Source organism: Diadema setosum, chromosome 2 (genome assembly GCF_964275005.1).
Source record: "Diadema setosum chromosome 2, eeDiaSeto1, whole genome shotgun sequence".
NCBI classification, from domain to species: domain Eukaryota; kingdom Metazoa; phylum Echinodermata; class Echinoidea; order Diadematoida; family Diadematidae; genus Diadema; species Diadema setosum.
The window spans coordinates 46,615,608-46,627,319 of NC_092686.1; the positions used below are offsets into that span (position 1 = coordinate 46,615,608).

At 37.4% G+C, this 11,712-nt stretch overlaps 2 protein-coding genes across 2 annotated transcripts; one reads left to right on the forward strand and one right to left on the reverse strand.

The window, feature by feature from the left end:
- Nucleotides 1–1,841: 1,841 nt before the first annotated feature.
- LOC140246068 (ragulator complex protein LAMTOR5-like) lies at nucleotides 1,842–5,391 on the reverse strand. The gene is made up of 4 exons (XM_072325513.1): nucleotides 5,278–5,391; nucleotides 4,026–4,087; nucleotides 3,026–3,143; nucleotides 1,842–2,172 (listed from the first exon to the last, which is right to left on the reverse strand). The coding sequence occupies exons 1-4, from the start codon at nucleotides 5,310–5,312 to the stop codon at nucleotides 2,109–2,111; spliced, it is 279 nt and encodes a 92-aa protein (XP_072181614.1). The 5' UTR covers nucleotides 5,313–5,391; the 3' UTR covers nucleotides 1,842–2,108.
- A 120-nt stretch (nucleotides 5,392–5,511) lies between these two features.
- LOC140246069 (putative protein-lysine deacylase ABHD14B) lies at nucleotides 5,512–9,406 on the forward strand. The gene is made up of 3 exons (XM_072325514.1): nucleotides 5,512–5,897; nucleotides 6,347–6,576; nucleotides 7,341–9,406. Exons 1-3 carry the CDS (start codon nucleotides 5,624–5,626, stop codon nucleotides 7,524–7,526), a joined length of 690 nt encoding a protein of 229 aa, XP_072181615.1. The 5' UTR covers nucleotides 5,512–5,623; the 3' UTR covers nucleotides 7,527–9,406.
- Nucleotides 9,407–11,712: the final 2,306 nt, after the last annotated feature.

Below are 11,712 nucleotides of genomic sequence, written 5' to 3' on the forward strand. Positions count from 1 at the left end.
CTATTTTCTTTGATGTCAACATCATTTGTCATATCAGAGTCTAATTGTCAACATCATTATAAAATTTTATTATGAGTCTTCAATAATCACCAATATCCCAACAGTGTACGGCTTTGTAACATGTTGAATCAACATTAAACTAAAATTTGACTGAGAGCCTATTACATTCAGAGTATACATCTGTGTGATTCAGTTTGCTACTGTAAGAGGTATACGAGACTTTGGACACACAACATACATTTAAAACAACACAGTACACACTACACTGACAAAGGCCCGAGGCGGGTTGAATATGTACATGTACCTTGGAATTTAGAGAGTTCATTTCATCTGATCTTAAACCCTCCTCTACCTCCCTTTCCCAACCCCCCCCCCCCCCCATAAGAAAAAAATAGTATAGACAACTAGAAATGTCGCTTTGGCGACTGGTATGCCTCCGCCATAATGCATGATTTTCCCAATAGGTCTAGATAGTACATGTGGACACTGTGTGATTACATTTTCACAAAATTGGCAAAATATTGGAATGACAAGTTTGTCACAAATGTGTTGAATGTTCACCTTCCTTGACGTAGGTTTAATTGGATGAATAGGAGAGCATGTATCTAGGGATTTAAGGACTTTAACTTGACTTTGACCCATTCATACATTTAGGCATTGAGTAATTTTCAAGGTACAGGTGTGGAGAAAAAGTGCAATTTCTGAATTGAATAGTAAATTGTTACCATTTTCATCTGGCCCTTCACCCTAAAATTCATAAGATAATTACTTTCAGGTAGAACATGCATAATATGTACTAAGTTTCAAGGTAACTTGAGCCACTTCCGAGATATGGAGGAAAAAGTTAGTTCAGCACCTTCACTTGATCTTTGACCTTTTGACCTTTGAGGCAAAAAGAGAAAAAAAAACTTTCCAGAGAATTTCTATTAGGTTACACACGCATACACCAAGTGTAAAAAAATAACCCTGCTGGCATTGCATAAATATGAGGGTAATAGTAAAATTTTGAAGTCTTGCACTTGACCTTTGACCCCTGACCTTTGACCCCATGAACCCTACATTCTCTAGATAATCACTTCCAGTCAGTACATGTATATACTATGTTCCATGAAGATACCTTGAACAATTTTCCAAGGTACGGAGAAAAAAAAGAAGTTTTAATATTTTTACTTGACCTTTTGACCTTTGACCTTTGACCTCATGACCCAAACTTTCACCAGAGAATCTTAATTGGGTAATACATGTATACACTAAGTTTCAAGAAAATATCTTGAGGCATTCAATAGATATGGTGGAAATAGTGAAATTTTATGTATTTGACCCTGACCTTTTGACCTTTGACCTCATGACCCAAACTTTCACCAGAGAATCTTAATTGGGTAATACATGTATACACTAAGTTTCAAGAAAATCTCTTCAGGCATTCAATAGATATGGTGGAAATAGTGAAATTTTATGTATTTGACCTTGACCTTTTGACCTTTGACCTTTGACCTCATGACCCAAACTTTGACCAGAGAATCTTAATTGGGTAATACATGTATACACTAAGTTTCAAGAAAATATCTTCAGGCATTCAATAGATATGGTGGAAATAGTGAAATTTTATGTATTTGACCTTGACCTTTTGACCTTTGACCTTGAGCATGTGCACCCAGAAGTTGATAGGCACAACTTCACCCCCTAATACACATACATGCCAAGTTTCATTAGGATACCTCAACAGGTTTCGATAGTTACCTTGTCCACAAAATTCATTACGGACGGACGGAAGGACGGACGGACGGACGGACGGACGGACGGAAGGACGGACGGAAGGACAACCCGAAAACATAATGCCTCCGGCACCACTTCGTGGCGGAGGCATAAAAAACAAAAAGAAAGATTGATAGAAAAAAAAAAATGAATCCACTCATAGCCACTGACATGGGGTAGAGTTCCTCAAGAAATGAGCACGCCTTTCCACTCCGAAAGCGAGTTCCTGTACAATGCGAGTTGAAGATTCTTCTCTTCCTACTGAGGCATTGTGAATGATTATTTATGTCTCTTGAATCTGTTTTATATTTCTTCCTGCCAGTTCCATTTTGAGGAAAATTCACATCCATCCCTCAGTATCCAGGCATTTTGTGGATTGCTATTGTAACATCCTGATGTGATTTGATGAGAACATTCCTAAGAGAGAAACAAAATACAGTATAGAGCATTATTGTGATTGCAATTCACTTCTAGGATTACCAGAATTCAAGATTATAATTATGACATCTTTATTTGTGAGTATTGGATGGTATAAATTAAATTACACAAATCAGACAAACAGTCTAGTTTGTCTTTTTTGAGATAGGAGGTTGGAATGGCAGCTTCCCTGAGATAGAGTGAGCATGGAGCAGTGTTCCAGATTTAGGGGGTCTCCAAGGAAAACACCTGCAGAAAACCCTCGAAGGGGTGGGGGGGGGGGTGGTCAGAAATTTTGAAAGCCCCGAGATAGGGGTACGTTTAGAGAGAGGTAACAAGCATATATGTGTACCCTAATAACATATGGGGGGGGGGGGAGAGATTTCCACAAGGTCATATGGGGGAAGGTTCTGTGTCTGTGTAGTGTATAACAGGTGTATTAGAATGTGGGAGTCAAGCATAATGTAAGGGAAGGTTCTGTGACTGTGTAGTGTATAACAAGTGTACTGTATTAGAATGTGGGAGTCAAACATAATGAAGGGAAGGTTCTGTGTCTGTGTATTGTATTTCAGGTGTACGACGTTGTACCGTATTAGAATGTGGGAGTCAAACATAATGTAAGGGAAGGTTCTGTGTCTGTGTAGTGTATAACAGGTGTACTGTATTAGAATGTGGGAGTCAAACATAATGCAAGGGAAGGTTCTGTGTCTGTGCAGTGTATAACAGGTGTACTGTATTAGAATGTGAGAGTCAAGCATAATGTAAGGGAAGGTTCTGTGTCTGTGTAGTGTATAACAGGTGTATTGCATTAGAATGTGGGAGTCAAACATAATGTAAAGTCCTCCACACTCACCCTCCATCAGACTCTAGACATATTACAGGAGCGTTTGGGCTCTCGCGAACAAGGAGAGAAGCCTGCTGAGCCAGAGATGCTACAAGACCTGCAGAATCCGCTGAGGCTGTCCCTTTTGCTGTGGGGGTAGGAACAAAATATATTCAGATATTCAAGAACACAATTCATACATATCTTATGATTTTCATAGAAGAAAACACATACTGTACATTGAAGAAAATATAATCACTCGTGCTTAACATTTAAAATGAACACAAGTAGGAGCACTATTTGTTGTTAGTTGCCTTTTATCCGATTAATTTAACCACACTTTTCATATTAACAAGAATCCCTTACACAGCAACCAACAAGTCTGTAGGAGGACAAACCTACATCTAAGAGGTAACCACACTTCTCTGTCTAGATGCACATGTAATTTAGAACAAGGATATAACAATAACAATTTAAACAATCAAATGCATACACAGGCATTCAAATTAAAACCAGTACTGTAAAAGTGGATATTTTTGCGCGACTAACTTTTGGCACTTGGCCGGGTAAGAAGAGTTTCGCGTGTTATTTTCGCGCTAGTTTCTGGTTGCGCGAAACGCACAAAAATTTCAACCCCGCAAAAATTTCCACTTTTATAGTACTAGTATTCAACCACTCATCTAGCTTGTCTCTGATTGGAAGAGAGGAGACTTTTTCAGCAAATATGAAAGCACATAGGGCAGATAGCTACTAAATGATATGTTCTGAAAAAAAAAACCCACAAAAAAACATAATTGTCTGAGCATAACAATGGGGTTAAAAAAAAAAGGATGATTCTTGCTCAATGTGATCTGGTTAATCAGCATTGCAGACAGCAGTTCGATGACTTCACTGCCCTTTGGCCGCTCGCTATTAAGTCATTGCTATAAGCTATTCATTCATATACATGTAAATCTGTATGTCCAAACAATATTACCACCATTTCTCATCAATATTGCTGTTATGAGTACATGTATATATTTTGACTTACCACTGTAGCATAAACCTTGCTTGTCAGCACACAAAACACCCATCACACCTTGGGATTCCATGCTGCACAGAAAGGTTGAAAAATACAGTTTTCACATACATATATGTATGATTTGTCCACTTATCAAGCAATTTTTGAAATCATTAGTCAAACACATGTATGCCCAAATATGAAAATGCACAAGAGCTTGTCATTGTGTCATTCCTTATTCAAATGACAGAAAATCAATTGTTGCATTATTCTGATCTCATTTTGTGAGGAAGAAAAAGGTTAAACATTTCATTTTTTCTTAAAGAATAAGTTACACTGGATATTACAGTGTATCCATCAGATTTCTTAACATATGTTTAGGCCTAAATGACATAATGATGCAAAGTATTCATTCAATTTACATGAAAAAAAAATTAACCTGCCAACAAACAGCATGGTCTGTTATTATTGTATCACAAAAGGATACTACTGGCCTAGCCTAGATATGCGCAAAAATAAAACACACTGCAAAATTAACAATAACATTGGTTTAGAATCTTGAAACGTCAACGAGTTTAAATAGTGTAGTGGGATTTGGTTTGGGGGATGGTTGGTTTTAACTTCCCCTCCTATCTACTGTACCTCACGACCTTAACCAGACCCGGACTGTGACTTTAACATGACTAGGGGGTCACCTGACTGACACATCCAACTTTATATCAGGTGACAATTGACCCACACGACCTTGACTCGACGCTGATGGACACACGATTTGGGAAAGGAAAGAACTACAAGGCATACACCTGTATAAATCTACCTGAATCAAGCCCATCTTCAGCCTGGCGTAGTTGGTAAGTGTATATTCTGTGAAGTGGACACTAACTCCCACTTTAATAGTTTATTGTTGATGGGGGATAAAGGCAATGACAATAATAAGTCATATTTGGGTAAATTTTGAAATATTTCATTAATGATAGGGTCTATTCAGTTAGACGTTGCACAGTTAGCATTTCCACCGGAAACAACGGCATCAACATCTCTATCTTTACTGTGTCATCCTGCCAGATTTAATAAAACACTGCATGTCATTTTCCATCAACAACCATCGCATCGCGACCGGATCAATAGAATAATGCAGGGAGCCAACACACACACACAACAAATACAATATGTGGGACTGTGTTCAATGTGAACGCATAACTCGAAGAGAACACGATAATATATTCGCTGGCGTGAAACTGCTGACCCGGTCATTATTTACACTGAGTAATTTCGAACTTACGTGTCATCCAGTAGCTTGTCAAGATTCTGCTCCATTTTGACGAGTATAGTGGTCCTGTTGAGTGTGTTCAGCGTGGAATTGTCCAAAGAACCCTTCTTTAGCCGAGTAGGGTACTTTACTGCACTGAACGTACATGTATAGTCATGTGATCATCATGTCCTAGGATATCACATGATCTTCATAGAGCTGTTGCTCTGCTGCTGCATATGCCAGGTACGTCGGCGTAGCAGTCCTTTGACCTGATGTCTTAGGCAGGTACTAGGTACGTCCGTAGCACTTGCTTGAGCTTGGATTAACGTCCTTATGAGACAGAGACTGTCAATTTTACCCAAGCAAGTGAGCTAAAATGACCGAAAAGGTTAAAAGTGAAAGCTGGGAGAAGCTTGTGACCGATGTACGGACCAAGGCAGGTGTCAGCTTCGTAGAACAGGAAGGAAAGGTTGATATTAACAGCCGCAGAATATTCTATCGAAAAGTTTCTAAAGGAACTACGGAGAGCTGCCGGGGTCACGTTCTCTTCCTTCACGCTGGCTGCTACTCATCGCAGACGTGGCTTGAGCATGGTTCGATGCACTACTTTGCCAGCTATGGCTATTCTTCCACTGCCATTGACATGCCAGGTGTTTATCTTATTTCTTTATCATATAGCCTCCTCAGCTCAGAGTTTTTCATCGAATAAAGTACACTGCTAAGAGTAAGACTGTTCCTGTTAAGTCTTATATGTGACATTTGAGAAAAAAAAAACGATCAACTTAAAAAAAAAAAAAAAAAAATGAATCATCTGTTTGCCCCCTCCTACACTTGTGATAGGTGTGCTAGATCAATGTCCGTGTTTTCAGTTAATTTTAGGCATTATAGAAAAAAGAAAAGAACGCATGCATATTTCGTATGAAACTGAATTGGGATTTGTCTCAATGCGAATACTGTGTTTTACTGGTTTACTTTTAATTAAGCTATGTGTGCCAGGACTGCATACTGTAGAGAATGCGGATGCAGCAATAAGATCAGTTGTATCATAAAAGTTCAAAGTCTTGTGTGTGTATGTTTTTTCTTTTCCTTGTAATTTCAGGATATGGACAAACTGGACTAGTCAAGATGGATGTGGGTGACCCTGTGACCTTCATGAAGTGTTTGTACCAAGCACTCAAAATTGAGAGGCCGGTCATTATCAGTCCCTCGAGGAGCGGTGACTTATCCATCCCTCTTATCATGGAACATCCTGAGCTAGTGCAAGGATACGTACCAGTGTCTCCTCACTCAACTGACAAATACACTCCAGAGGAATATCAGAAAAATCAGGTACCTCTCTTCTCCTACCAAAACTCAGTTTTAATATTCATTTTCTCTTTGTACTGAATTGTTGTTTTTTTTTTTTGGTAAGAAATTGTGATGATCTTTTTTCTTTTATGTGCTGAATCATCCTGTTACTAAACTAACTAGAGATTTGAGTGAATTACAGATGCCTTAAAGGCATTATTTACCATTTGCAGATGAAACAAAAACCCTGATTTCGTGCTTCAATGTAGTTCTAAAATGTGAGTTAGGGATAAAAACAACCAGTGTAAAAATATGAATGAGTATGATTAATGTTAAGTATTGTTAAGTATACAAAAAGTGAACAATAGTTATAATAGAATTGTTTCTAGACTAAACCGTCTACAGTTATGGTTTAGTGAGAAAAATAGTGATATCTCCTTATATTTTAGGCTTTATTGCAAAATTTTACATGGTGGGATGTTTTGTGATACAACTGACCTACACATATGCATTTAAATGTACATTTTTTTTTAATCACTGCTCCCAATGGTAACAGTACCTTTAATCTATTCATGCCTTTCAAATTCAATTGTTTCTTTTTAAAGTGACTGTATTTTAATGAACTTGCTAAAATTCTAGTACATGTATTTTGAAATGTACATGTATTTAGTGAATCATTCAAAATTTGTCAACAAAATTGATTTCAGAATGTATATTTTTCCCAATGTGAAAATCAGTCTCACACATTCTCGTGTCTTTGAAGTTTGCATTTTATTCTTATACACAATCCTCTTTTTGTGCGACAGACACAAACCCTCATCACCTATGGTGAGAATGACACAGAGGCGGGGCGCAAGGCAACTGCCAATCTCAAGAACCTGCCCAATCACAGAGCCCAGGAGTTCCTAGGGGCGGGCCATCATCCTTACATGGATAGTCCAGTCGAGTGGCATCAACTGGTGTACAACTTTGTGGAAAGCCTTGCTGAGTAAAAGATTCATCACTCAGTCATGATTTGTAACTCTCAGGTACAAGATACCTCATTCAAAATTATTAAAATGGCAAGAATTTATGAGAGAATAATGAGGATAAGACTTTACAGTACTAGAATTGGAATCTCATCTTCATTTTAGACTCAAACTTTTGCCAGTGTGTTGTTAAAGGCAAGCAGTGGTTAATAATTAGTTGTATTTGAAAGTCAAGATTATTTCTCCATTATAATTACTACAATGCACTTTATTGAATATCTTATCTGGTCCTATAGTATGCTTGCTTCTGACTCATCACCTCACAATATGCCATTGATCATGTACAAAAACTGAAGAAAATTCAATTACATGTACATGTATTTTGCCACAAGCGTGTAAAACATGTTATGCTTAGCTAGCAGTCGGATATACTGTATTCAGATTTGAGACCGGGACTTAATTGTGTTTGAACAAACAAAAAAAGAAGAAGAGGAAAATACAAGAATTTGTATACAAAATCTATGGCAAGTTGTGAGGTGGTAACATTAACTTATTTGCATATTTATTTGTACTGTTTATGAAACAATTTGTTAAAATTAGCAAAACTTCACACAATTTATAACTTACATAATTTTTATCCGAGTTCGATCAGATTTTCACTGGTGTGCTTGTAAAATTTTACTCTTCTTTTCAGGCTAAATTTAGACTGGTCTAGAATTTCTCTAGAATACTCAAACATGAGCAGCAAGTTGTAATGTCTGGCTTTTTGAAGCCCGCACCAGCATTTGGTGCCATCCAGTCAATCTTTCTGTCCTGCTTATATTTTCTTCACATTTGTTTTTGAGCCCACCACAAACCTCAAATTTCTCTGTTTTCCACCACTTTCATTGATAACATGTCTTTAATTCATATCAAGCAAATGAGTTCCAGGCAGATCGTTGTTTCTGTGAAAAATGTTTGTTCTTCCAATGACCAAAAGAAGAAAAAAGTTGTGAATCGTCGTAAGGTGTTCTCCTTTGATGTTTATGGGAACAAAAACTGCTAATAAAGTGGATTGAAAATATGATATGGTGTAACTTGTTATAGATTATGAAGCCCTGTGCTTGGCAAAAATTACAAATACGGGAACTGTGGATGCAGTCAATCATCTTTTCAAGTTTGTAACATGTCTGTGTTTGCAAATACATTGTAGATTGTGCCATGGAGGCACAGTTTATAATCACAAGTATGTAGACATGCATGTCCTTTGTAACTGTTCATTTAGTTAACACATACATCTACATTTCCATTGTGATTGTGTGTGACCTTATATATTGTATGTCATTTGGTGAGTCGGTTAAAGGGTAAAATGTATTCGTAGACAATAAGTTCTTGTTGATATGGACCATTATGTCTTGTTTTGAAGCAACTGATGTACAGAAATCGAAGATGCTGCATTAAAGTCACCTCACCGTTAACTTTGAGTGACATCAAATAAGTTATGCTTATTCTATTATGTAATACAGTATGTTGATGGTGATTTTTTACGTGGGATTTCCATGCAACTCAGCAGATATAGCTTCGATCACACACACAAAAAAATTTTCTTCATGTAAATATATTCCCATAGTAATTACAGTTGTACATGTATATGATTATCGTTTTCGTGATTGCTTATTTTGTTGTTAAGTTTTATTTAATCATTTTGACTTGTAGTGATGGAAATATGTGTTCATAGCCATCATGGCAGTCTAGTGAGATTTTATTATACAGTTGTACAACGTTCATTGAAAATGCAATTCACAGAGTTCAGTGTAATTTATATACTGTATACTGTATTTGAATTACCTCTCGAGAGTCATATGTTTTATGTATTTTTACAATGTATAAACGTGTTGTACCTGAAATAAATTAAATCATTGTTGCATTCCAACTCGCCTGCAGTACATACGCTTTTCTGCAATGTGTAACTCGAAATAATATAACTATGTACGCGACAAAAAGCCTCGGTCAAAATATTATATTTTAACACAAAATACATGAATCATTTTCCTCTTACATGAAGATTAATAAACACACACGTAATTATTTACCAGGTATGGCTTCATCAAAGGTGTAATTTAACACGTGACACTATTCCCGCGGGAGTCCTATTTTCCCGAGAGATTATATTTTCCCGTAGCTCACAGCGTTGAGGGTTATTGTCTCGAGGGAAAAATATTAACTCCCACGGGATTGTCATACATGTACATGTATTACGATAGACAAGTCAGTATTTGTGATACATGTACATGTATTACATGGCCTACATACGTACAAATTTAATTATTTGACCTCTGACCCCTTCCCCCCCCCCCAAAAAAAAAAACACACACACAAAAAAAAAAACACAACAACAACAACGTTCCGCAGCCCCTGTATTATCTCATAAAAACTAATCTCTCTCCTCTCTCTCTCTCTCTCTGACAGTCTAATTCGAGAAATCAATGCTCCGTGTATTGAACTTCTGATATGAAAAGGCATGCGATAATCATCGTATCCGGGCGATTACCCCCGGAGGGCAATAACCCCCCGGCCAAATACTGGTTAGTGGTAAGGTAAGAGTAAAGATTAGGGTTAGGGTTAGGTTTAGGGTTGGGAGTTTGGGTTAGGGTTAGGTTCAGGATTAGGATTAGGATTAGGGCCAGGGGAAGGGTGCGGGGTAATTGCCCAGGGGGTAATTGCCCTAGACCCGATAATCATACCTAGGTCTATTACACGTTGCAAACAAACAAACACATTAATTGAAGATACAATTACATTACAATGAATACTTGATGGAATATCACCATTCGAGGGGATTAGAATGTTTAAGATAAGTGGTCAGTTGTATATCACACATTGAAAGAATATACAGTATTTAAAAGATTGATGTTAAGTTCGTAACGAACAAGTTCACTCATTCCATTCAGTTATTGATATCTGCTAAATGGGGAACCTTCACTGATTACTGGGACACTATAGGATGATAGAATCTTACAGGAATATGCGTTCAGGTGATCAAGAAATTAAGTTACATGTAAGCTACAAGTAATATGTCAGGAGCGCTGCACATCATGTATACGAGATGTCTAATTTAAACGGGTGATGTTCGTTATTCCGAAGGTTCGAAAATCCGAAAATGACATACAAGGCTTGTTACTCCGAAACATATAAATTTCGTATTAGTAGATGTTCGTTAGTTCGAACATTATTGTGGTGTTATTCCGATGGTTCTCTAGTCCAAATACAAAATAAGGTCGTTATTCCGAAGGTCCGTTAATCGAAAAACAAAAACAAAAAAAAAATACAGCATTATTTCAAAAGTTCGTTAATCCGAAAATGAGAAAGGGTGTTAAGTTGCTAACAAATTGTTGTTTTTTTTTCAAATCAATTCAAAGTTTATTTCATTTTTCGACAAAAATATAATCACTTTCTTTGGCAACAGAGAATAAGGTAAGCAAAATTATGTGAAATGACGAGTCTTGTGTAAAGGTGTGTGTGTTTGTGTTTGTGTGTGTTGGTAAGGGGTGACAACCTATATACTGTAACTACAAGCCCAAAGGATTCGTACACTTTCATATCAGTGGTATCAAATCTGTGCCTCTTTGGAGTCAAGACAATGTAGGCGAAATGCAATCAAATTATTGATCAAACAGTGATGCAATTGAGGTGTATGACGGGACGGAGTCTGGCGGCACTTGTATAGTCCGGCCAGTAGTCCGATGGATGAAAATGCTGTGAATCCTTGAAAGTGGGTCATAGAGGTATCCATGACGACATCGTCATCCCGGCGCAATGAACCTCATACACGCATGAGCATGCATACTATTCTGACACCCTAAATGGCATCAAATTTCAAAATACTATTTTAGATCAAGGTAAATCTTCAACGATTCCAACAATCCCGTAATCGTCACAAAATCAATCGTATTATACATTTCATCTTGCAGATTCATATTCTACAGCTATAAGACTCCTTTCTTGTTAATCACTGCATTGCTCTGGAGGTCCAGTTTTGCTGGATGTCACAGCTATAGGCTGTTGCAAAGGAAAATTAACAGTAACAATCTGAACAACTCAACTTGGTTCATCACTGCCTGCCGGAATGAAGGGCTAAAAAATGAGGGAAGAATATTGCGTTTACTCCAGAGCGATATTTAACATGAGTGGTTTTCTCGTTCCCCCCAACCTGAGGAGAATCGTTCAGCCA